Source organism: Lepidochelys kempii, chromosome 13 (genome assembly GCF_965140265.1).
Source record: "Lepidochelys kempii isolate rLepKem1 chromosome 13, rLepKem1.hap2, whole genome shotgun sequence".
In the NCBI taxonomy this organism is placed as follows: Eukaryota; Metazoa; Chordata; order Testudines; family Cheloniidae; genus Lepidochelys; species Lepidochelys kempii.
The window spans coordinates 15,309,069-15,334,640 of NC_133268.1; the positions used below are offsets into that span (position 1 = coordinate 15,309,069).

Here is a 25,572-nt window from a genome sequence, read left to right on the forward strand (position 1 = left end):
TTCTGCCTGTCGTGTGCTCTGCACGTCTGAAGCGTGGCATGTGGAGTGATTTGCTTCCCCCTTTCCCTCCCTCCTCCCCTTTTGTGAGGCTGGGGCTTGCAGAGGCACACCACAGCCCCCCCAGACAGCAGTTCCCTTTTTCTCTCATGTTGCTGGGCGTATTGTATTTCTTGGCATTGAGGATCCATGACATCTTGATTTGCAGACAGTCAAATAAAATAGAAAAATAGTGCAGACTTTAATAGGTTGACATGCTGCTTTAGGCCAAGTGCGAGTATTTCTTTAACATTTGCTTTGCTGCCTTATGTCAGTAACAGTTGCTATTGAAAGTAAACACCCCAACTGGCTAAATCAACAGTGTTTTATTTATTCAAGCTCATAAACTACAGTAGCTGGAGGTCACTTTATGAAGTGCCGACCCCTGGGGGAGAAGAAGAAATAATGTGAAATTATTACATACAGGCCATCCCTCCTGAGCTTTAGAGGAAGAGGATTTACTGGTGATTAATATTCCTTGCAAAGGAAAACAAAATAATCCTGCGGAAGCAACACACCAGTGAATCTTCTGTCCTCTTACAAGTGAAAACATGGCATATGTTAAGATCCTAATTTCTTTGTCAGTTCTGTTACAATTGTGGCTCAGGGAGAAAATAATACATTAAAAATAATAGTAAATAATAATAATAGAATATTGAATTTGCAAACAACTTAAAGGCAGCTGGATGCATATAGGTAAATGTCATCTGAATAAACCATGTTATGCACCATGACCTCACCTCTTCCCCATGTGCTTCCATTAACCTTATGCCAGCCTCAAGGAGAAAAAACAAACCCTGTGATTGAAATTCTTAGGACTGATATTTTTAATCCTCTGATCCTGACATATTAATTAGATATGGAATGTTTCACTGTCCTAAAGTGTCATCTAGTATTTCGGGGGGAGGGAGGGGAGTTGTCACCATTCTTACCCCCAGAAATGGCTGCCTTTCAATGATGGGCAAAATGATCCCAATATACAAGCACAATTTTCAGGGGAACAAGAGGTGCAGTTGCATGCGCAAAATTCACTTGCAACCATGGGCCTAATTTATACATGTAGTTATGATCGCTGCATGCTCACATTGGTAATTATGCAGGCAAATGACTGTAATTGCCGATATGTGTATGCAGTTGCAAGATTTGGCCACACGGTTGCTGAACCTACAGGGGCAAATCAAGTGTGGATTTTGAATACATAGTCACATGGGCCAGTGTGAAAAGTACTTTTAGAATTAAAGGTGCCCATAAAGGAACACTAGGGCTTGGAATGCATGCACACCTCCCAGTGTATCTGTTCCCCTCTGTGGGCCCCTTTAAAAGGAAAAGCAGGGTCCAGAAGCAGGAGGAAGCATGTGCCCTTAAGGAAACTGGATTTAAGGCGTCCTGCCTCACTCACTGAAATCAATGGACGCTGCAGTGCGTGCTGTGCTCCATTGAAAATTAGGCCCATAGTGACCCTATAAAGAAACATCACACCTTCATTCTGACATGACACTGGATTGAATGAGAGGACATTCAAACCCAGGTGAAGTTTAAGTGTGTCCTCCTTAAAATGCAGTAGATGGGTTTTTGATGAATATTATTTACTCTTAAGCTTTCAGGGCTATAAATCTGTCTTTGTGATAAATCCAATTATGAACTCATCAAAACTTGAGTATTTAAAAAGAGGGATTAATCATACAGTCATGTGGAAGAAATTAACAGCTTCTGTGAAAGTTATCTGCAAAGATACTCTTAATTGGCATATTCTTAGTCCAGCTGTCATAATACATTTGATGGGCACAATAAGGCAAACGATTGTCCTAAATTCAAAGCAAAACAAAACAAAAAAATCTACAATGACACAGTTACAGTGATAAATACCAGACTAAATTTTTAAAATAAGCATAAAGTGTATTCTGGGATTGGAGGTGGAGTTTGTCAGCTGAGCCTGTACCCAGCCTCCATAGCATCAATTGCAATATTGCGCACAGAAATACATTTGGGCTAAACACCGGGCCTGGTCCCAGGATGGTGTTTGATCCTTTCCAGATGTCTATTCTGGGGAAGGACTCCTGGATCATGGCTTTTTTTCAGATCCTGCTGCTTGTGAACAAGCAGACTTGCTTGAGGAAACAGATTAATGTGGATGGAGATGTGATTCCTAGAAGCTTTTTTCCTGCCCGTATGAATTGTTCTAACTCATGTTAATCAGTGATTATGATCTGGAAGATGCTATATTACATTTCTGTAGAAGAGCCTCATGTGCTTCATAACTCTCTCTCAGGGCTTTAGAGTAACAGCCGTGTTAGTCTGTATTCGCAAAAAGAAAAGGAGGACTTGTGGCACCTTAGAGACTAACCAATTTATTAGAGCATAAGCTTTCGTGAGCTACAGCTCACTTCTTCAGATGCATATCGTGGAAACTGCAGCAGGCTTTATATATACACAGAGAATATGAAACAATACCTATTCCCACCCCACTGTCCTGCTGGTAATAGCTTATCTAAAGTGATTTCCAGCACAAATCCAGGTTTTCTCACCCTCCACCCCCCCCCACAAATTTCCACTGTCCTGCTGGTAATAGCTTATCTAAAGTGATTTCCAGCACAAATCCAGGTTTTCTCACCCTCCACCCCCCCACACAAATTTGTGTGGGGGGGTGGAGGGTGAGAAAACCTGGATTTGTGCTGGAAATCACTTTAGATAAGCTATTACCAGCAGGACAGTGGGGTGGGAATAGGTATTGTTTCATATTCTCTGTGTATATATAAAGCCTGCTGCAGTTTCCACGATATGCATCTGAAGAAGTGAGCTGTAGCTCACGAAAGCTTATGCTCTAATAAATTGGTTAGTCTCTAAGGTGCCACAAGTCCTCCTTTTCTTCTCAGGGCTTTGTGTACACAGCAGTTGTGCATTTTTGAACGGATTGTTCTGAAGCCTTTTCATGTTGTCTGTCCTGCTGGACAGGCGTGGAGTTTTGCATTGGTTCTCTTAAAAAGGAATTCAGTGTTGTTCAGTGGAATCCTTCTTGCAGGTGGAATGTTAAGGCTCCAGGATTGTAGTGTGTGAGCATTTAAAATTTGGCCATTTATTTGGAAACAGACATGGGCACGCTCCAGCTCATTCATCCAAGTTGTCCTTTGTCAAGGACAAGGAGTAAGGCCAGCACAGCTACAGCTTTGGAGCCAGCTCCTGAATGATTCCAAATAAAAGGTCTTGAGTAAGCTTATTTTTCCTTTTTAACCTAAATTTAGCATCTTAGAGAAGCTCCTTTGGCAGCAAGAGGATGGTAACGATGACAAGATCAATCCGTGGATAGTTCTGTGAAGATCTGGAAAGTCCTGGTAAACCATATTTGATTTCATTCATGTCTGCATTTTGTCCACAGCGCAAAGATCTGCTCATGAGCTTCCAATGGTTGAAAGACAAGATATTGAGAGCTGCCTAGTTTACGGCGGACAGCAGATGATCCTGTCTGGTCAGAATTTCACAGCAGAGTCTAAAGTTGTATTCACTGAGAAGACGTCAGGTAAGGCAGATTTTGCAGTGTTTCCCTGATGAAATGTATAGTCTTAGTCTTAAAAATATGTCACACATTATGAGTATCTGTACTCATATGAGTAATCCCACTAAAGTTCACATGAGTAAAGCCATTCCATGGAGCTAATCATATAAAGTAAAGTTACTCGTAGGCGTAAATATCTGCGATAGGCCCTTAATTTTCAGGCTCCAATAAATAAATGGTAAATCAAGGCCACCTTGTTATGCAGGGCCCAGAGGAGTACAAAGATGACATTTAGGTATATTGTTGCAATTTTCTAATGCTAATTGTATTTCATTTTTTAAAAGCTAAATACTATCATAGATATATTTGAAACTGAATTTTTTCTATTGCAAATCTAGTACAAAATGAGTCCATCTTCCTTGAAAAAAACATGAATCGTGTATTTTTTTGTAAAAATAGGATGATTTTTGTATTCATATTGAAATGCAAAAGAAAGTTACTTTTAATCTCCTATATTGTTGCATATATATTGCATACCTATAATTTCAACCTTTTCCTTAGAGAGAACAATTTTTGAGAACAATTTTTAGTGCAAAACAACAACAAAATCATAATTTTCCACATTTTCAATGTGAAAATAGCTCCTCCATAGAAAAGTGAAATTTCAGGCATGTGAAAAGTCCTGAAATGAATTGGAAAATAGTTTCATGAGAAATTTCACAAAAAATTATTTCCCCTTTTGCACAATGCTTTTTATAATCCAACTAACTTGATATTGTTCTTGATCCAAAACTTGTATCATATTGATATACATTTTCTTGACTAAGAGACTGATTCTGTAAGGCACTGAGGGTATGTCTGTATAGATAAAAGACCCCCGGCATGGCTGCAGCTGGCCTGAGTCAGCTGACTCGAGCTTGCAAGGTTCATGCTGAGTCGCTATAAAATTGCAATGTAGATGTTTGGGCTCAGATTGGAGCCCAGGCTCTGAGACCCCACAAAGATGGAGGGTCTCTGAGCCTGTGCTACGGCCCCAGCCTGAATGTCTGCACTGCAATTGTTAGCCCCACAGCCTGAGCCCTGTGAGCCCAAGTCAGCTGAATTGCACATTGATTGGTCCGTATAGACCCCGCTGGAGTGCACTAGAGGTTCCCTAGTGCACTTTAACATAGTACTGTTTGAAACTGTTTAGTGTGCTCCAGCGGGGTCTACATGGACCAATTAATGTGCTGCACATTAGTGCGCTGTAGGAATCATACCCCTGTAATGTGCATTACCCCACTGCATAGACAAGCCCTTAGGGAGTCCCTGCCTCTACAAGCGTACAGCCTGTTATACGTTTTTACAGTGCCTACCACCGAAACCTCGCAGTGTTACTAGAATGAAAATAATGATAGTTGCGCAGGGATTTTTAGTTTTCCTCGAGTCAACTTTACCATCTTTGCTGACCTCTCCTGACTGTGTGTTCATAATGGTATGTCAAAATCAGAATCAGCAACCCTTTGGTTTCTGAGTCAAAGTATACCTGACCTCAGAAAATATGTTCAGCATGGTCTAATGCAGCGGTTCTCAAACTGTGGGTCGGGCTTTGGCCCCCTCCCCCAGAGTGGAAGGGCTCAGGCTTCGGTCCCCCCTCCTGGGGTTGTGTAGTAATTTTTGTAGTCAGAAGGAGTGAAGTTTGAGAAGCCCTGGTAATGGTTTTAAGCAAGGTAGCACAAATCCAGACTACCATATTTACCGGGGCGGAATGCAAACAAATGCATTCTGCTGTTGTTCGTTACCTCTTTTCCCAGAGAGGAGCCTTGTTGCTGTTCTGATTACATATGCATGAACGCAGCTTAGCCCACTCTCTAAGCAGTACATGCCCTATACTACATTTTCTCTTGTTCTCAGAAAAAGGACCCATATTATTTTTACAAGTTGTCTAGTTTTGTATAACTTATCCTACAAGAGACTTGACTTTTATATTTTAAACAATGCACTACATAGGAATAATAATAATGAAGTCTAACAGAATACAGCCCCTTTCATCCAAGGATCACAAAGCACTTTACAAATGTGGAGGGCCGGATTCTGCCACTTGTGCTCGTGTTGATTTCAGTAGGACTAGTTGAGGAGTAAGGGACTCCTGAACAAAAGAGGCGGAATCTGTCCCTTTTAACTGAGCTTTGAAATGCCCTCGGAAGATAAGGCAAATAGTGTTGTTCCCATTTTATGGGTAGGTAAACTGAGGCATGGAACAATTAAGTGATGTTCCCAAGGTCTCATAGGAGTAATTGGGCTTGGGTCTCTTGAGCAGTGTATAATTTTAATACAACATGTCTGATTAATGATAATTGTCTTTTTTGGGGGGGAAATGAAGGCTAGGGCCAGTAATTGCCCAATATAGACATAATTAAAAATAAAAAGTGCGGTCAGCCTCAGTTGCTCCACACACCATCAGAAAGTGTGTTGCTATTTAGTGGAGAGACAAGCGGTCTGTGGGCCACCAATCCTTCCTTGGAACTTTTAATGTCAGTCAGAGCAATTTCTTGGTTCACTTTTTTTCTGATTAGGCCTGTGTGTTGATTCTTTCCCTGCTGTGCTGCCATTGTTCCGTCAATGTCAGTGAATTGTTGGGGTGCATGAGAGTATGTTTGGTAGCATAGCACTGCTAGCTGTTTTGCAGAGACTAAAGAGGGTCAATGGCTCCTCTCAATGCCATTTTGAAGCAGCATCTGAAATCCCTCCTGCTATTTCCATAGGACTTCCAGAGAAATTTGTGACCAAAATGGATGTTAGAAAGTGAAATAAACAAGAGTTCTGACCACGTGAAATCTAAGGGCATCTACTCTAAGAAGAATAAAGACCTAAAATCAGTCTGAGATTGATGTTTTCAACCTGGAATGATCCCCATCCATCAGATTGTGGAACGCCATGTAATGCTATCTGGGTGGCATTGCATGGACGTACTACCAGAGAGAAAATATGAGACACAGTTAATGGAGACTGTGTGTGGGTAGTGGAACATTAGGTGTCTTCCAAACAACAGAATGTGATGGGATTGAAAATCTTTCCAATACAGCCAGAGCACCATTTTTACAAACTGACGGCGCAAAGGAAGTCTTTTTGATAACAGAGCAAAAATATAGCTCATATCTTCATAGCTAACCCCAAGCAAATGATGTTGAGATTAATTTTGATCTGTTTCAGCAAATGCCTTAATTTTTGCCAGGGGGGTACCTTCCAAATAGCAGGATGTAGGGAATATCAGTCCAAGAAGAGAGGAAGGATAGGACTCTTGTGGTTAAGGCACTGAAGGTGAAAGATGGTTCTGTTCCCAGCTATTTGAAACCAGTGGGAGCTGCAGGTGCTCAGCACCTCTGATAATCGGGGCCTCTGTACTTCAGTTTCCTTATCTATAAAATGGGGATTATTAGTAGTATTAATAATTACATTCATTACTGGAGAACCTACAAGCCCCAGTCATGGACCGGGACCCTATTGTGCTAGGTGCTGTACAAACATAAAACAAAAGGATAGTCCCTGCCCCCAAGATAGTCTAAGTCTAAGGCCTGTACTACACTGTGGGGGGGGGGGATCAATCTAAGATACGCAACTTCAGCTACGGGAATAGCATAGCTGAAGTCAATGTATCTTAGATCAACTTAGAAACACTTACTTTGCGTCCTCGAGGCGCGGGATCGACGGCCACCACTCCCCCGTAGACTCCGCTTCCGCCTCTCGCCGTGGTGGAGTTCCGGAGTCGACAGCAGAGCGATCGTGGATCGATTTATCGTGTTTACACGAGATGTGATAAATCAATCCCTGATTACTGATAGATCGATCACTACCTGCTGATCCGGTAGGTAGTGTAGACATGGCCTAAGACAAGAGCCAACAGGTGGAGACAAAACAGACAGACAGGAGAGCACCAGGAAACAACGAGAGGGATAATGCAATCCCCTGCCTCAGAGTGAGGGTGTGAGACCTAATTTATTAATGTTTATAACAGTATTTGAGATCCTTGCGTGCAAGCTGCTGGAGAAACACCAAGAAGTTTTTTTTAAAGGAGTAGCTTGCATGCTGCAACTCTGATCTTCATGCTATCTTATAAGAAACACTGATAAGCTGTTCAGAAGCAAACAAAGCCAAAATAAACCCATGGTAGGTGGGTTGTACATCTTTCTGGTGCCCCCGTCATTGTTGCTTCCGCTTTCAGATAGCGAAGCTGCCCTAGTGAGCCTATGCAAGGATTATATCTTTGTGAAGGAAGGAAGCTGCACCAGCACACAGGGAAAGTATGATTATCTCTGAGTTTCACTTTGTGAACTCATAGGGCTTGTCCACATGGGGAAATTGTCTCAAAAATTTCCAACATTGGCTGTCCCCGTTTCAGGTCCCAGTGCTAGCAAGGGTGGGAGCGCTAGTGTAAACAGGGCACTAGCAAGTATGGGCGTTTAAATGCTGTACAGTGTGTACACCTGCTCAGAGCATGCTTCGATGACGTGATCCTTAAAAGGTGAAGTTTCAGGCCACCCTAGCAACCCAGCTGACAGAACCAGCGGGGGTGAGGATTAGAATCGACTAGCACACACATCTCCATGCAGCAAGAAATTTTAATGAACCTTTTTCGCTGTGAATCTGAGATTTGCTCAATCTGACAATTTTGATCTTAATTGCAAACACTCCAGAATCTGGGTGTGTTTGGATGTGGGGTCAAAAGGCCAGTCTCTCCACTGAACTGGGAACTGAGGATGTATGACATGGTGTGCAATAAGAAATAGAGCTAAAGTGCTATTAAAGTGTTTCATGATAAATTAAACTTGACTCTCTAAACTGAAACCCTAAATTTGCCATTCCTGAGATGACCTTTCAATTTCTTCTTTGGCTTTTATAGACAACTCAACATTCATCATTAGAGAAATGAAACTCTACCCATATTTGATACTAACATACGATATTCCATGCATCCATAAGGAACAATGGTAAATGTTACTGGATTTTGTGTACAAACTATTTCATTACAGCAAGGAGGGCATTATAGATTTTTCCCTGGGCAACTCATTAGGTGATAGGCTGAAATATATTTGGCTGGCAATGTTAAAATAACTGGTGCTTGTTCTGTTGTACTGACCACAACACAAACAAGCACTATATAAAAGACTGTCGTTTTAAGACTGGTACAGGAAATGGTAGCAGGAAGTGAACTTCAGTGGCTGGGCGCTACTGTTAAGCACTGTAGTCTTGAGCTCCAACCATGTACTGCATTGCATGCTTTTATTAAGAAGGCATCTCAGAACTAAGGGCCAGATCCTCAGTTGGTGTAAGTCATTATAGCTGAGTGAAGTTAATGGAGCTACACTGATTTACATCAGTTAAGAATCTGGCTGAAAGTGGGTTAAGATTTGCACTTACTTGGTGCTAATTCAAGTAAATATAATACTTGAGTCTATAAAATTTAATAAGGGAGCAAGTGATTCTGCAGACAAGAATTCATTTTCTGAGGCCAAATTATTCTTTTTATCTTGACCTTGGTAGAGGAGGGCTCCAATGTCGGAGAAGGGTTTCAAAGGTCCAGAAATTCAAGGCTGTCCATGTTTTGGTTGAGTCTCGATCTTACTAGTAAAATCCATGTAAAAAAAAGTTCTGGAATTTCCCTTTTAGATTTGTTTTAATTACCATGTAGTAATTTGCAAATTACATGCCTTCAGTTGCATTGTATTTACTCCCATTTTGTGTGCTGGTTACTGCTGCTTTTTGCAAGTGTTAGAAAAGCTTCGTATTCCTCTGGGAGAATCGTACATATGCACGGTGTTTTCCTTTGCCAAACTCTTATGGTGGCCACATAGACATCATGAATCATCTGTAGGACAATGCGGGAGGTGGAAGAACAACCCAGATGGAAAGTGTATGTCTTTGGAGCAGATCCACCATAAATCTTTCATTAACTCAGTTATACAGTGTAGGGAGAGGAGGTGGCTGCCTCTGTGCCCTTTGAACTTGGTGCAGCTGTTGAGGTCTCTGATGCATTGATGCTTAAAGTCCATTTAAGAAAAATAACTTCAACCCTCCAGATTCAGACAGCAGAATCCTGATTTTTTTCTCCCTCTGGAGTCTGTCTATCTCACATTTCTGAGGTTCCCATCTCTATGGTATCTAAGGCTCCAATCTGGTAGCAGTGTATATACATGAACCCCTGGCTCTATATGGAGGCCGACTGACTTCAAAGGAGCTCCATGTGGTTGCCCAGTCGCGGCTGCCAGGGACAGGGGCCTAGCATGCTGTGGGTGGGGCGGGGGAGGAGGAGCTCCGGCTTGCTCGGCCCCTGTCCCTGGCAGCTGGGTCCAGGCGGGGAGCGGCCCACTGCTGCCCTAGCTGCCGGGGACAGTGGCCAAGCGAGTAGGGGCACCCTGTCCCCCCGGCATGTTTCTAGCTCACTTGGCCTCTGTCCCCGCCATGGCTACCAGGGAGAGTGGCTGAACATGTGTGTTGGGGGAGGTGCAGGGCGAGATGGTCAGAGCCTCCCCCTGCAGGTAATATGGGGCGGGGCGAGCATGGTGACTCAGGGCTGGGCGCAGGGCTGAGCACAGGGTGTGTGTGGGGGGGTGTCACTGGGCAGGGTAGACGCGTGGGGCAGTCACGTGTCCTCCCCTTTAGTGTAACACCCCCACACCCCGTATAGGGAGGCACGAGTCATCTACGACTGCACCGTCGATATTATCTCTTTGTACACATGGAGGAACTTGAGGCACTTGCCAAACTCAACACAGAAAATAAGTGGCAGAGCCAAGACAAAAGCTCACGACTCCCTGACTGCCAACCCTCTTCTTGTTCCACCTGCGGGAAGTTGTACAGAGTCCGCGGCTTCATTTTTGAAGGTGTCTCAGTAGCATTCACTATGTCATGCAAGAGACTGCATGACATAACATGCGTTACAGGTATAATTTATCATCACAGTGTCATGCTGTGTTATGTCAACTACCGACTAAGTCTAAAAAAATAACTGTTTGCTTTGATGTTGTAAGCACTGTCTGTTGGGCTGGAAATTCAGCAAGTACAGGCTTTGGCCCTTTAGTGTCCATCCAGGCTGATCATTTTGGGAAAATGGCTCAGGGGAGAAAATGATACAAAGTATCTCCTGCAATTCCCTGCCATTGTCCGTGCTTAAGTACAAAATATACTGCAGGCGATATACCTGCCCTACAAGTGGGAATAATAAAATGGTCTTCACCAGGATTGCTTGCACCAGTGTAAGGAATCCCGAATTTGGCCCAGCGTATTAATTGGTCCACTAGAAATTTTCTCCACTGCTCTCTGCTCCCTTTCCCAGAGTCTGCCCTACGCAGAATGGGAACCTGATATTGTTAAAGTTTTGAGATGAACTTTTCAACCCATGATATCTGAGCAGGCTTCAAATTAGGCAAAAACAGTTTGTGTTTCCCTGGTAGCTACAAAAGGTGAATAGATTTCTCATCCTGATTTACATCCAGTCTCAGTGACCCCATCACCATCCTCACTGAGACCCCAGTCTCAGTGATCCCAACACCATCCTCACAGTGAATCCAAAAGCAAAGTCCCTGCTCTGTTAAGGAGCATATCTGTTCATTGCTCTGTTCTTATTTATTATAGTGCCATAGCGCCCCAGTCATGGACTGTGATCCAACTTTAGTAGACACTGTGCAAACACAGAACAAAAAGATGATCCCTTCCCCAAGGGGCTTACAAGCTAAGTATAAGACAAGGGACAAAAGATGGATACAGGCAGATAGGGGAGCACAGGGAAACAGTGAGACAATATTGGTCAGCATGACAGGCTGTGCTCTCTGCACACCAGCAGTCTAATGGTTGTCCAGTTTTTTGTAGGGATCAAAGCAAAAGAGAGTGTTGAGGAAGGATTTGAAGGTAGATAATGAGGTAGCTGTGCAGATGTTCACAGGAAGATTCTCCCAAGTGTAGGGGGCAGCACACAGGGGCTTGTTTGAAAATGTAACAAGTGGGCAATGGAGGCTGGCATCAACAGCTCAGTCATGAGTGACAGATGACAGGTAGGATGGGTTTTGGCTATGAAGAGCCTTGAAAGTGAATACAGGCAACTTGTGTTGACCAAAGTGATAGGCTAGGAAAATGCTCTTTGCAGCAGCATTCTGAGTGGATAAGAGCAGGGCAGGTTTGCACTTGTCAATGGCCAGAGAGAAGGCTATTTCTGTAATTGAGATGCATGATGATAAAGAGCCCGGATGAGAGTTTTAGCTGTGTGGATGGATAAGAATGGCCGTGTCTTAGAGATGTTATGCAGAAAGAATTGGCAAGATTTAGACATAGCCCAGATACGAGGATCTAGAGAGAGGTCTGAGTTAAAGATGATGCTCAGGTTACAGGCCTATTTGACAGGCAGGATGATGGTGTTGTCCCTAGTGATTGAGAAAGGAGGCAGTAGGGAATGTTTCGGGGGGAAGTTCGGAGCTGCGTTTTAGCCATGCTTAACTTGAGCTGGTGGCTGGAAATCCACAATATGTCAGAGAGATTGTTTGGGTACAGCTGTCAAAGCAGCTCCTGTAACTGCTCTTGTGCACATATACATGTGCTTCTACTTTGTGTGAGCAAGTCCCTGATTGCATACACAAAATGGGTGATTGCATGTTCAAATGTGCCTAATAAACCATCTGTGCTCCATTTGCCTGCTTTGCACAAAGTAATTATGCCGGCACACATAGGTAGACATGCAAATACGCAAGCCAAGTTTTTTGAATACCCATCCTGCGCTGCCCTCTAATAATAAACAACTGAGTTCATTTGCACTATTTCTGTTGCTGATTTCTAACACCAGCACAGCCTTCACCACACACATCAGTACTCTGACAGTGGGCAAGTACGGCCAGTTCTCAGAAACATATCACTGCAATTGTAAAAAAAACAGAGTTTACATCAATTTTTCTGCCAAAGGTTGAACTCTTTAAATATTCCTGGAGCATATCATTCAAAGCAGGTGAGTGTAGGGGCACTTTCTATTGTTTGGCATTTCTCCTCTAAAGAGGAAGATAAATTGGATGCTTGTTGTCAGTCCTACTGAAATACATTGTATACTGCTGTCTACCATAGTTTAAAGGAAACTGTGGCTTTTATAATCTCCCCCTCTAGTTGAGGAAATGTGTGGATTGCCACTATATCTTTAAAATGTAGTTAAAATGAACACTTGCTGATCAAATAAGAAAAGCTCAATCTTAACTCTCTCTTCACTTAGGGCCTGACGTCTACTGGTCCTGAGAACCCTCAGTTCCAATTGAAGTCAGTGGGAGCAGCAAGTGCTTGGTTCTTTTGAAAATCAGGCCGAAAAGGCACTGAATGCATACAGAGGAGTGGGGAAAGCCTCATTTTTAATAAAAAGAAAAGGAGGACTTGTGGCACCTTAGAGACTAACACATTTATTTGAGCATAAGCTTTCGTGAGCTACAGCTCACTTCATCGGATGCTTCATCAGGCTTTTCCACTGAATACATCAGATGAAGTGAGCTGTAGCTCACGAAAGCTTATGCTCAAATAAATTTGTTAGTCTCTAAGGTGCCACGAGTACTCCTGTTCTTTTTGTGAATACACACTAACACGGCTGCTACTCTGAAACCTGTCATTTTTTAATGGGAGTTCAGGATCCTCAGCATCCCAGAGCATCAGGTCTTTTAGCTCTATAATGCCAGGTTGCAAAGGGGGAGCTGGGGGAGAGTACAGAAACCATGCAAGGACAGAAACTAAACACAGTTGCATCTCGGGGACAAATTTTTTGGTGGGGCTTTAGCTGCACATGGGCACATCAATGGCTAAATCCTGTTAAGCACCTCCAGATCCCACTGAATCTAAATGAATGCTGCAGATGTTGCTCTTAAAATCTGGCCCTAATTAGGGCCACTTCTGGAAGTGCCCTTCTGTGCTTTGCTGTGACTGGCATGCTGTTTAGTGACATACAGTTTTGCTGGTGTGCAGAGCCCTGCCAGAATGTGCACATAGGCATTCTGCAGTCCATACCTGCCAGCATACCTTTAATTTAAACACATGCTCTCACACTTGCGTTGATTGTCATATACATGCATAAATTCAGGCACAAATCACTAGAAGCACATGCCCTCCCAGTGCTAAAGTTTTACTTTCACAGTTCCAATTTAATGGGATAATTGCATGCATTTCCAGGCCATAATTCAAATATGCAGTTATTTATTTATATTACAGTAGTGCCTAGGAGCCCCAGTCAAGGTCAGGGCCCCATTGTGCCCAAGTATAAAGAAGACACTCTCTGCCCTAGAGCAATATTCTTCTTCTCTTTTTCATAGTACTAAGTCTAAAGTAGGTGAGAAATAGGGGAACAGCTACCTTCTAATAATCCTCCCAGTTTATTAATGATCATGCCGTTCACCTCAAAAACATCCAAAGGAAATACAAAAATTTCAGGCTATTTTCAACAACTGTACTGTTGGATTTAATGACACCCTGGAAAATTAAGGATCCACAATAAAGCACTCCCATTTCTCCCCGCAGAAAGGTTTACTTTCTGACCCTAGAGAACAACTTGCAGGATTCCAAGGAAGTCCCAGTAAATTCTGACAGCAAATTTCAAATGCAAAGGAATTGAAATGGGAAAATTTAAATTTTGAGAGCAGCCAGAGCAATAGAACATGACTTAAAGAGATTATAGTTTAACATACCACTCTCTGATTTTATAAAAATCTCACCATGCACACACACCACTTTCTGTTTTCATAACTCACTGAACCCAGAACTCAGCATCAGGAACAACAGGAATTTGATTCAGTTTTTCAGTAGAAGAGGCCAGAAAAGGAGTTGTAGACTCTGGGAAAAGCAACAGACTCAATAGATCTGAGCTTGTCACCTTTGAACATGGGATTGCTTAATTGATTATGGATCAACAAGATTTTTCTCAGGGACTATATGAAATAAACGTGCTACAATGCTAGTATTGCTCCTTTCTTGGTGCACTGGATTGCTAGGATTTTCTCTGGTCCTCTCATTTTGTGACTGCAATCCATCTTTTAATGCCGGATGCTTCTGGATGCACATCCTCTCCCAGTATACCCCTGCAGAGCAGCGGGATGGTTCAGGGGAATAAATTATACTTCTGTGTGTGGGGAGTCCCCCCTGCTTTTTATATTAGTTAAAGGTGACCGACTGCCTTACAAGTTAATCTCCTCTCCTTATGGCTTGCACGCCACCAAAGAAAAATGTCTGCAGAATTGAGAGTAGAGCCCAGAGCCCAGCTGGGAGGTTTTGCTGCCAAAAGAGGTCAGGTTTCAGCACGAACTGTAGAGGGCAGTGCTTTGGGTGAAGAAAGACAAAGATGCCTTGATAAATTCCAGTGCTTGAGCATTTGGCTGAAGAGGAGCATCAGCCATCAACATGCCACATGCTTATTATGTCGGCCTTCATGGCAACTTAAAGTTTGTCTTTTTTCTGTTGAGCAGACTGGAAGTTTTGTTGGTAAATGGGACGTTCTGCTTTTCTCAGTTTAACAGTTGCTGAAAAAGCACTGCCAACCGTTCCAGCTGCATGCTTTCGCTTGGGTGTGGCATTCTCACACTCCAAGGGGAAGTTGTCAGATGTTAAACTGGGGACCCCCAAAAACCTCACTGCAAAACAGGGGGAAAAATCTAAGGATACATTCACCAAGTATATACTTATATTTTAAAAATGCGGCTGCCGAAGCTGAGTTGCCATAGCTGTGAGAGACTCACTAAGACAGGGTGGAATCCAGTGTTTTGGAAGGTTTCCCCGTATGACACAAGGTTTTGGAATTTTACAGCTGGTAAATCCTTATTAACACAGGCAGCCACTACTGGCTTGGATTCCCTGGCTAACTGTTTACTATGGGGGCTCTGGGTGGAAGCAGGCCTGTTCCTGATTATTCAGCTTTGAAACTTAATTGTTTAAAGAGCATTTACAAAAAAAACAATGAAATTTCTTGGAATAAACAAAAGGCAGCGAGAGAAGCTCCCATCACCTGTTGAAAGCAAATTGATCATATAAAAAGCTGGCGTGGGTCGTGGAATTCCCCATTCTCCCACTTAGTCATTGCATCCTGGTGTGACTCATTTTATTATATGGAGGTTCCCAGTAGTTTTATTTTGAGTGGAGCTTTTGTTTAATAAAATATAGAAATATGTGTCCGATATATATTTCTTATTAAAAAAAACCTAAGTATATTTCCATGAATTGGCCTAAGGAATTATTTGGAACAGCTCTGGAACTACAATCTGCCCCTGCTGTTTCACTACTCAACTACTGTATTTGTTTCATTGCAACTCAAGTCGAATTCCTTAAACAATAGACAGCTCCTCTAAGACTTGTTCTCACTGTACCAAATGTCAGACTTGGGGTGGGGTTGAGTGGTGGATGACTAATTCGCTGGCCTTTTACCTCCCAGACCCTGACATGTATCTTTGGCCCTGGTGACTCAAATTCAAGTCCACAGTGAAATGAAAGCACTGGCTTCAGCTTACCACAAACAACTGCAATGGGAGTTTTGATCCAAAAACAAAACAAAAGGGTCCACAGCATTTGACCCTTAGGAAGAACTAAGTGGCCCTTTTTGGGTGAGCTCTAAATGTGTTCAAGGTGCAGTAACTCTAACTTTGAGAGTTATCTCTAACTGGACGCTCCTGGGGAGCTCTGCCTAGTGTCACATTCCGACCTCACAGTTCAGTGGTGTGACTCAGAGTAATGCCATTGGCTGAGATCAGATGCCATCCCCTAACAGTGTCTCCCAGGATGTATCTGAACATTCCATAGGTGGAGTCTCTTCCTTTGGAACAGTGGAGTTGGCAAAGTTGTGATAGTTTTTGTTCTCAGGGCATCTTGAAAAATTTTCTAGGCTCTTCTTGGGGTGGGGTGGAGGGCAGCCTATCGCCTGCTCATAAAAAGTCAGAGACATATTAATCTTCATGCATTTTGGAAGCACTGTGAATAGCCAAGTCCAGAGGCAATTCTATATAGGCGTTTAGTGATGAAGCAACTGTCCTACCAGCCATGCTAAATTCCTTTAGGAGTTGCCGTGGGCTTACTGTGTGATGAAAAGTTAACATAGTGTCCCTTAAATAATTGGTGTAAGCCTTAAAAGGCAATGTACATTTTCAATTGAAAATCACCTACCAGATGCTACAGAATCCACAGAATAATACGGTTAGTCTTTAGCTTGTGAGAACTGTGAAGAGAATTTCCTGAACGTCTCAGTCCATCAGTCATGCCAGCTCAGTCAGCTAAGGCAGAAAGCTCATTTTCTTGCTAGTTAACAATCCCAAAATAATGAATAAGGAATCGTGAATAATGTGCAAAGGCTGTAACTGGTTCAAGAAAACTTAGTTGACTAATTAAGAAAAACAACTACAAGGGACCTGCAGAGGATCATGCTAAGTTTTCCTAATGCAGATTGACACTTTGATTTCCCCCCAAAGTTTGAAGCAAGACTTTTGGTATGATCATGGTTTGGGCTAGAAAGGTAGAATTACATTCTTCTAACAACTCATTCATTCCTACAGAGAGTGCTGACACAATCAGATCTCTCATCAGGGCTTAGTGCTAAAGCTCACTGCCCTGAAGCAGTACAAAAATCAGCTATTTCCTGAACATTTCACTGCACTGTAGGGTTATAGACTTGCCAACTAGGACAACTATTAAATGAACAAATACAGGGAACCACACGGGTAAAAACGGAGAAGTCGGCTATCAAGGCTACTATGGCTTAGAGGTCTAAATCCAGCTACATTTACTGTCTTTAGTTGATCTGCTGGCCTTTCAGCTATGCAGTCTGAATTAGGTATGTAAAATCCTCACACAGAATTCAAGAGACTCTTTGCTCACATGGACCCCTGGCAATGAACCGGCTTGGAGCTGGTCTCATCTACCATGTCTTGGGTAGTAATGGCAATGCGTTTTCAAGTGGGTGTCCTTTCAGGGATAGATCAGCCTCTGATTTTAGGTAACAGGGCACACAGGGGCTTCATTGCCACTCTCATGTGCTTATGAAGACTTAGTAAACATGATGATAAAGGGGTGAAAAAATCATGAAAGTGTGTTTAGCTACAGTGCATTATGTCCCCTTTTTTAGAAACTGGTGTACAGGGTCAGAAATAAACGCCTACCAAACCTTTAACAGAGTGTAGAACTGAATAGATTCCAACGGTTTTGAAATGCATATTCCACCACCAGCCTCCACTTTAAATTTCCTTCTGTGGCTCTGGGTCCAAATTTTAGGTCAAGCTCGGTAACCCATTCTGGTTACCTCTGTGCACAATAATAAGAGGCGACTTTGGAAAATATGCCAGTCCTCTTCTAGGGCAGTTAGGCTGTTCAGTGAAGTGCAAGAACCCATTCTGAAGGCTTGTTGCTGAGCTTTTGTGGCCTCCTTACTTCAGTATACAGTTGGGGAAGTTTTGAGTCTGTCCAGCAGAGGGCAGTGTTCTACACACATGGTTGGGGGTAAATTATCAGCCAGGCTGATGCCCAGTTTTCTCTGTTAGCAAGCAGGAGGCGACTTGAAAATTTATTTCTATCTAACTCATGGAGAGAGCCTGATTATGATAGCTAAACACTATGCAGTTCCTCCAATTCTGACATTGGGCATGTTGCTCAGTGGGGAAGAAACCTACTTGCATCCAGCTATAAAAACAGGCTTGAGAGAATTAGATTTTTATTTTTTTCTAATTTCAATAGATAATATTGATGTTATTTTTTAAGCCTTTTTTCAATTATTAATTTAAATTTTCACAGTTGCAGGTAATTATGTGGGGTGGGTTAGACGGAGGGGTCAGAAAATAATTATTTAATGACAATAGACATTGAGACTCAACAAGTTAAAACTTTTCAGAGTAGCAGCCGTGTTAGTCTGTATCCGCAAAAAGAAAAGGAGTACTTGTGGCACCTTAGAGACTAACAAATTTATTTGAGCATAAGCTTATGAGCTTATGAGCTGTAGCTTATGCTCAAATAAATTTGTTAGTCTCTAAGGTGCCCCAAGTACTCCTTTTCTTTTTAAGTTAAAACTTTGTGTAACTTCTGCCTGCTCGGTGCGGCACTCTGTCTCCCTCTAGTGGTGGCTAGGCCAGCTAGTGATTGATGAGCCTGCTACAGGTTGACTAAGAGACACAAGTCTTTTAGCTCAGGCAGTAGAGCCTCATGCATTTAGCTCAAAAGGTCCCAGGTTGATCCTTGCTGACGACAATCAAGGGGGTCAATGTTACATTTACAACCATTAAAAAACAAATTGTCAACATGTCCTGTCAAAATACACAGCCTTTGATCCATGTCTGATACCTTCTCAAGCAGCATTTTTCTGACTTTGCCTATCTGTAAAAATATTGAGCTTTCTCAGTGGAAATATTTTATTTGTCGGTTGGTGTGTGCGTGTGCGCATGGGCATGGTGAAATCAACATTTATTGATATTTACCGATAAAAAGCGAATCCTTCCAAGCCTACAGAAAGGCTATAACTTCTCAATGTCAGATGGGGCCTATAGATTTTACTATAATATAGATATTAGTAACCCATGCATCTCTCAGTGCATCGACCTTCCTGGTAAAAATTCCACCTTTTCAACAGAGGGACAAGGTGGGTGAGGTAATATCTTTTATTGGACCAACTTCTGTTGGTGAGAGAGAGAGAAAGAGAGAGAGAGAGAGAGAGAGAGAGAGAGAGAGACTCGGCTACAGCTACACAAGATACATCTTTTTAATAGTTCATTTTAAAACTTTCTTTCAATCTCTCTCTCTCCTTCCCTCCCCCCCACATTTATGCATATTTCATGGTGGTGAAATGTATTGTGTTGGCAGCTGTGTGAAAAGTATTCTGTGTTCAGGGCTGTCCCAGATTGCCCCATCAGTGAATCCAAGAGAAGCCGTCTCTGTTTCACATTTTATTCCAATTTTTAGTTACCTTTCTGGGTGTGCACAATTCAGAGGTTTCTTTTTATTATTATTGTTATGAAAAAAAATAGAGTAAAGTGGGGCTCTTTTTAATGAGTGCATGGCCTCATCTTCTCTGCCAGAAGCTCGCTCCACTGATCATAGCAATGGAGGTTAAGGGAAAAGCAAATATTGACCATCTAAAATTAGGGTTTGTGTGTTCATGACTATAAAAGAAAAGCAGCAAGACAGATGGAGCACGCTACATGATATTTAAGCATAAAGGTCAGTGCATGAGCTGCAAAATGTTTATATTCAACAGCGTTTCAGTGCTTAAAGAACAGGAATTGTCACTGGTGACAGATTTGATAGGAAAATGTTAACGGCTGTGGGCATAAATAGATCCATGTAGAAGCATCCGTCATCATTAGAATGATAACCCCAAAATAAATACATTCCTTGTTTACTTGGCGTTAGTCTCGTTCCCACTCTTAATCCCCGTGGACTTTGAACTCAGTCTAATCAACATCTGATTTTTATGCGTGGATTCACTAGGTTTCAATGCTGTTTCAGTGGCTCAGTCACTAAATCAAATTGAATGTTGTTGTGGTTTGCATATGCTTCACAGGCCTCTTGAGTATTGAATATGACTCTGAGGCCTGTGTTGCCTTTGTTTCATGCATTACTGACAGATAAAACTCTGCCTGTAGTACTTCTATGCCAAGGTAACTCTGTTATATAAACATTGGGCTACAGCACACAATCTATGATGATCATATTCTATATTGAGGAAGAATAGTGTCAAAAGTCCCATTTAGTTGCCTTAGTTGTTATTAGGGATCGGTCATACTGCATTGTTTAGTTGACTCAAAGTTATATGCATGTGCCTGCTGGCTTTTAGGGTTAGTTAAGGAACTGTTTAACCCATGCAGTTCTGAGAGGAAGACTAGCACCCAGACTTGTAGCTAGAAATATACCAGTCAGCTTTTGGTTTTACACATAGGATTTTCTTGGCTAATTTGACATTCAGCTCTATCCGAATTCTTAACTCCTCTCCAAGTTCAAGAACTTACAGTACCTAACCTACACCAGCAAAATCTCATAACAGTCCATAAACTCCATTATGTGTCAAACAAGCCTCTAACCTTCACCTTTTCCAAAGGTATCAATTTAAGTACTGGTTGGAACAATGAGTGCCCAGCTTGTCATCCATGAAGTCCTGGGTTTAAATGTGAAGGCAAGAAAAGGTCAAAAATGAAAATTAATTAAACGGAATCTGTAGTGAATTTCCATGTCTCACAGTACCACTTACGTGGTAGTTTGAAGATGCCAAGGGCGGAAACAGCAAGTATCTGCCTTCGAGGCACTGGCAGTAATATGGAGAAGCAGGAATGTAATAAAAGGAAGTTTTGCATGTTGAGAGTTGAGGTGCTTTGGCAGAGCTGGGTGGAGACCCAGGACTAGGACAGCAGGAGGTGCTTTAGCAGAGTGGTGTATGGGACAATGTGCTGCAGCAGGTGAAAAGTGAAGTACATCACCAGATCAGTGTAAGCACCATTGCAAGGTGTCTGCCTCCAGCTGTGCTTTTCAACTGCTTTAACCCTATCCTTCAATTCCTTGAGCAGAACAAAAATCCCCAGTCAACTCCTAATTGATTTATTTCTAAACTATTTTACTGTAAGATACTTTTTGCTGTTGATCTCCTCCTCCTCTTACATTCAAGGGAATTGCAATAACTGTCTCTTTGGTATTTTTGATTTATGAGGAATCCTTAATAGTTAATATGATGGCCTTTCACCATGATGACCAGCTACAAAGGGAATCCTTCAGTAAGTGCTGCTTTTCAGCCAGGAGATGCCCTTGTTTTTGCTGGAGTAAACCCAGAGCTGCCACACACACAAAAAAGGTGTTTTCATTTCAACTGACTCTATAGGTTTCAGCAGTAAATGTGTTAACAGAAGCATAGCTGTAACCTGTGACAGTCCACAGCAGTGGCCAAAATAAATGCTTATTATTAAAATTCTGGAATCCTCTCCGTTAATTTACACAGTGGTCCTCTGGGATGTTAGGGCTAAGCAGCAAATCGGGTGAGAGGCTTGCAGACTCTAATTACAGCCTGCTTATGCTGTCTGCACTCTGGAAATCCATTACATGCTATAAATATATATAGAAGAGACAACGGGCTCACTTTGGAGGAACTGAACTGTTCAGTACTAAAAGGAAATTATCGAGCATTTTCTTCCTGTATAGTAACAAAGAAAAAGTATCTGAGAGGGTGTTAAAGATGACAATAAATGAGAAAATGTTGACACCTAGCCCCAGATTTTCATAACCTACGCATATCTGCAGTCCCAGTTTGCACTGCAATGGTTGTGTAGGCATTTGTGTTTGATTGCACATGCAAGTAATAGAGTATCTAACTGGGCATTTTTGCATGCCAGTGCTATGATTGTCCAGAGTCTCTTGGTGACAGAGAGTGCAGTTCTGAAAAATCTGTGCCTCCAGATTTTAGACAAAGGGGTAGATTGTGCCTTTAGGCACAGCTCCGGGCCGTGCATAAACTATACAACTTCAGAAGTAGTCCCAAAGGAGGTACTGTGACTCAGAGACATGTTGAGTCATAATTCCTCCCCTGACGCTGCCTTGTTGGGGGAAAGAAGAGAGGGGAGAGTGATTTACTGCTCACTTGTCACAGTAGTAAACTGCTACAGACTCCTTGCATTGGCTCATCTACTCTGTTCAGTGAGCGCGGTGGGTGGAACCAAGTCTCCAGCCATTTGAAAGCTCTCTCCGCTGCAGGGAGGGAGTAAGTGGGTGAGTGGCCCCCACTTATGCCTGTGCACCCAGCTCCAGCTAGCCCTTAGAATGGATGTAAGGGGGATTCCTTCTCCCCCTTGAGAGGCTGTTTGAATCAGAGCCTCGCCTGGGTAGTAATTCAGTAGTAGTAGTAGCAGTTAGATTACGCCAACTCCAGTAATTCCATCTGGGCTACAAATCCCCTTGGACCTTCAACTGGATTGAATATTCTTCACTTTCTGCTCTCCAGTGTGTAGTGATGCTGCACACTGTTAAACAGCAGCCATATTCCAGCCCAGAGGTGGCTGCATTTCAGCAGTGGGTGCCGCTTATCTACCTCATAGGGGTGCTGACTTAATTATTTATTGTTGGATAAGTGCTTTGAGATCATTGGATGAAAGGCATTATAGAAGAGCCACATACTGGGCCAAATTCATCCCTGATGGCAGCCGATGGAGTTACACTGGCATGAATATGGCATGTTGTTGTTGTTATTACTTAGGGTATGTCTACACTTCAAGCTGGAAGGTGTAAAGTCCAGCAGGAGGAGATATACCTACTTTAGATCTGATCCATCTCATGCACTAAAATTACAAGGGTACCAGCAGCAACACAAATCGTGGGAGCGGCTAGTTGTCCTGAGTACACACCTAGCATCTTGGATGGGTACATACTCAGGGCAGCTAGCCCCTCACCACCCTGGCTAAGCTTAAGCACAGGTATGTCTCCTAGAGTTGGAATTAGCCTCTGCTTATGGGCTGCAGGGAGGAAACGGATTAGACATCCAAGAGGAACTGTCATGTCAGTTCTCATTAGCCACAGGGAGTGGAATATATAGAGAAACCAAGGAGCATAAAAGGTGCAAAGTGCATTAAATAAAACGCAAAAATCCTCACAATTAATTTTCCTGCGTTCTTTGCTTCCATTTGGACAAGAAGCAGAAGTCCCAATATGAGACAAGAGAGAGGCTGCTCTTGCAGAATTTCCAGGCATCCGGAAAAATAAGAAGTCTTGAGAGAAGCAGTTTTCATTAGATTTCCACCCCAGTTCTGTAGACCCAAAGCACATGTATAAGCTTCAGGGAAACCTTCCCACAGAACCTCACCTTTGAAGATTCCCCCACCCTCTAGCACAAACACTCAGCTAGTGGCTAAACTGTTGAAAGAGTTTTGGGTGCCGGCTCAGTGATTTGGATGCACAATTCCCATAATTCACAGTAACCAAATTGTCAGAGAGCTATTCGGCGTTTTTACACGCCATCAAAATTTTTAAAGTAAATCACCGAACTGAAAACTCAATGCAATGTACTGACAATGTTAGCGGCAGGGCTCAAAGTCTTTAAAAAAAAAAAAAGCAGCTTCCAAATTATTTTTTGGGTCAATGAAGAGATATTCCTGGTTAGATTGAGCCTCTAATTTGTGCACTAGTATTAAAAATGCATGTGCAAAACCCCTGCATTGACCATTTGTACATGCAATAGCTTGCCTGGCATGTGTACACATGGTAATTGGGTACACAACTGGATACCTATAGTTTTTGAACCTTACCAATTTAATTCTACTGATATAAAACTTTTTGTTATTGTCACATGCTCTGAACATGCTTTAGTGCATTCAAGTAAATGCCCTACAGCATATGTAGAGTATATACTACAGTAAACTGGTCTCTGAGTAAGATAACTAAATTGCTCTTAGTAGGTAGGTTTTATGTGCATAAGAGGTGGCTCAGAAGCATGCAAGCAGTACAACTAATAAAGATAATAAGGCGGGTAGATTTATGTAGGCATCGTACACAACATATGGTCCAATCATGAAGGTTCCAAGGAGACATTTATTTCTGCTTCTGCAAAATTTAATTTCAGTCCAACAGTTTACATTTCACACACAAAACCTGGGATGCCATTTTATCAATGTGCAGAGTACACAGAGTTTTACAGTAGCAGCCAGTGAGCTAAATTGGTGTTAACGGACACCCACGTACTGTTGTGAGAAATGTCCCAGGCTGATGCAGGTACAGTCCATAGAATGCAGTGGCAGAGCATTGTATGTATAATCTGTTTTAGACGGATATGTAAAAAATATGTGTAACACAATCAAAGTGACATTGCACCTCATAGAGACTAAATATGCAATGACCCCAAAGCCCTCGGGCAGTCTCAGAAGTAACTGCTAGGCACTTCACAGGACATATTTTGTATATTTCTTTGAACAGCCCTTAAATGAAAAATTATTCAGGGTATATGAATTACCTAATATTGTTAGCCTTGGGTTGCTAAGAGACTTTGGACTATGCAACTGATAATACTAGTAAGCAACAGAAAGAAAACAGATTGAATTACTGTGGGCCAAATTCTGCTCTCAGTTATATCCGTGTAATTCCATGAAACTCACTGGAAGTGCATGAGTGTAACAGGCAGCAGAAAGAGATTCTGTGCTTCAGTGGCCATCATCATGGATGTGATCGATTTATTGCTAATTAGAGCATATACAGTAAATCCTCAATCCACTATAGTTGGATAAGCCAGACAGTGAATGTCTATGGGAGTTGTTAGAAGTTTGGAGTAAAGACATACTGAAGGTGCCTATCTAGCTCTAGCATTTTTATTACTTGCTAGAGTAGATGGGTTGATAGATAGCTATCATGTAAATTTAGGCTTCATGTTGTACATATCAGAAACCCCTACGAAACAGGAAGAGGACACAAATAGCACAAAGAAATCAGACACTTTGTAACTGTCTTCCCAATTATGGTTCTTAAAAAGCTTGGGTAGAATAAAATCAAACAAATGGATGAGTCGTCTTCTAATAATAATAACAATGTTCCCTCTTTCCCTTCACTTTGGGTAATATCTTTTTTCCTGTTTAAAAAAAACTGCAGTGACAATTTGACCCTATAAATTACTACTAAAGAAAGCTGGGGCTTTGATTTTCAGAGGTGTGGAGCACTCGCACTACCAGGTGATTTCAGTGAGAGCTCTGGATGCTCAGCATCTCTGAAAATCAAAGCCCTAGGTGTCTCAATTTGGGCACTTAAAACCAGTGACACCCAAAATAAGGTGAAAAATTAGGACTTATATTTCAAAAAATAATAGTTTTTTACCAGAAACCAATCCTCCAGTCAGTAACATGAATGTTATTAAAGAAAATGAAGACTTGCATGGTCTTGTGGTTAAAACAAACAATGAAGATTCAACCGGGTTCTGCTGAGCCACTGACTCACACTATGACTCTGGTCAAATCATTTGACCTCCTTGTACCCTCAGTCAGTCCTGCTGACTGAAGTCAGACTCTTGCTGAAAAGCAGATGTTTCATGTGTATTGAACATTCCTAATATTTACATATAAAGCATCAGCTGGGCCTCAATTCAGCAA

At 42.1% G+C, this 25,572-nt stretch overlaps 1 protein-coding gene across 6 annotated transcripts in view; it reads left to right on the forward strand.

Annotated features, from left to right (window-relative positions):
• The window catches only part of NFATC2 (nuclear factor of activated T cells 2), a 135,377-nt gene that overhangs the window by 61,705 nt on the left and 48,100 nt on the right, over positions 1-25,572 (forward strand). For all 6 annotated transcript variants that reach the window (XM_073309387.1, XM_073309388.1, XM_073309384.1 and 3 more), the window contains exon 6: positions 3,410-3,550. In XM_073309387.1, coding sequence (XP_073165488.1) covers positions 3,410-3,550 — 141 coding nt within the window. The remainder of the gene's footprint in view (positions 1-3,409; positions 3,551-25,572) is intronic.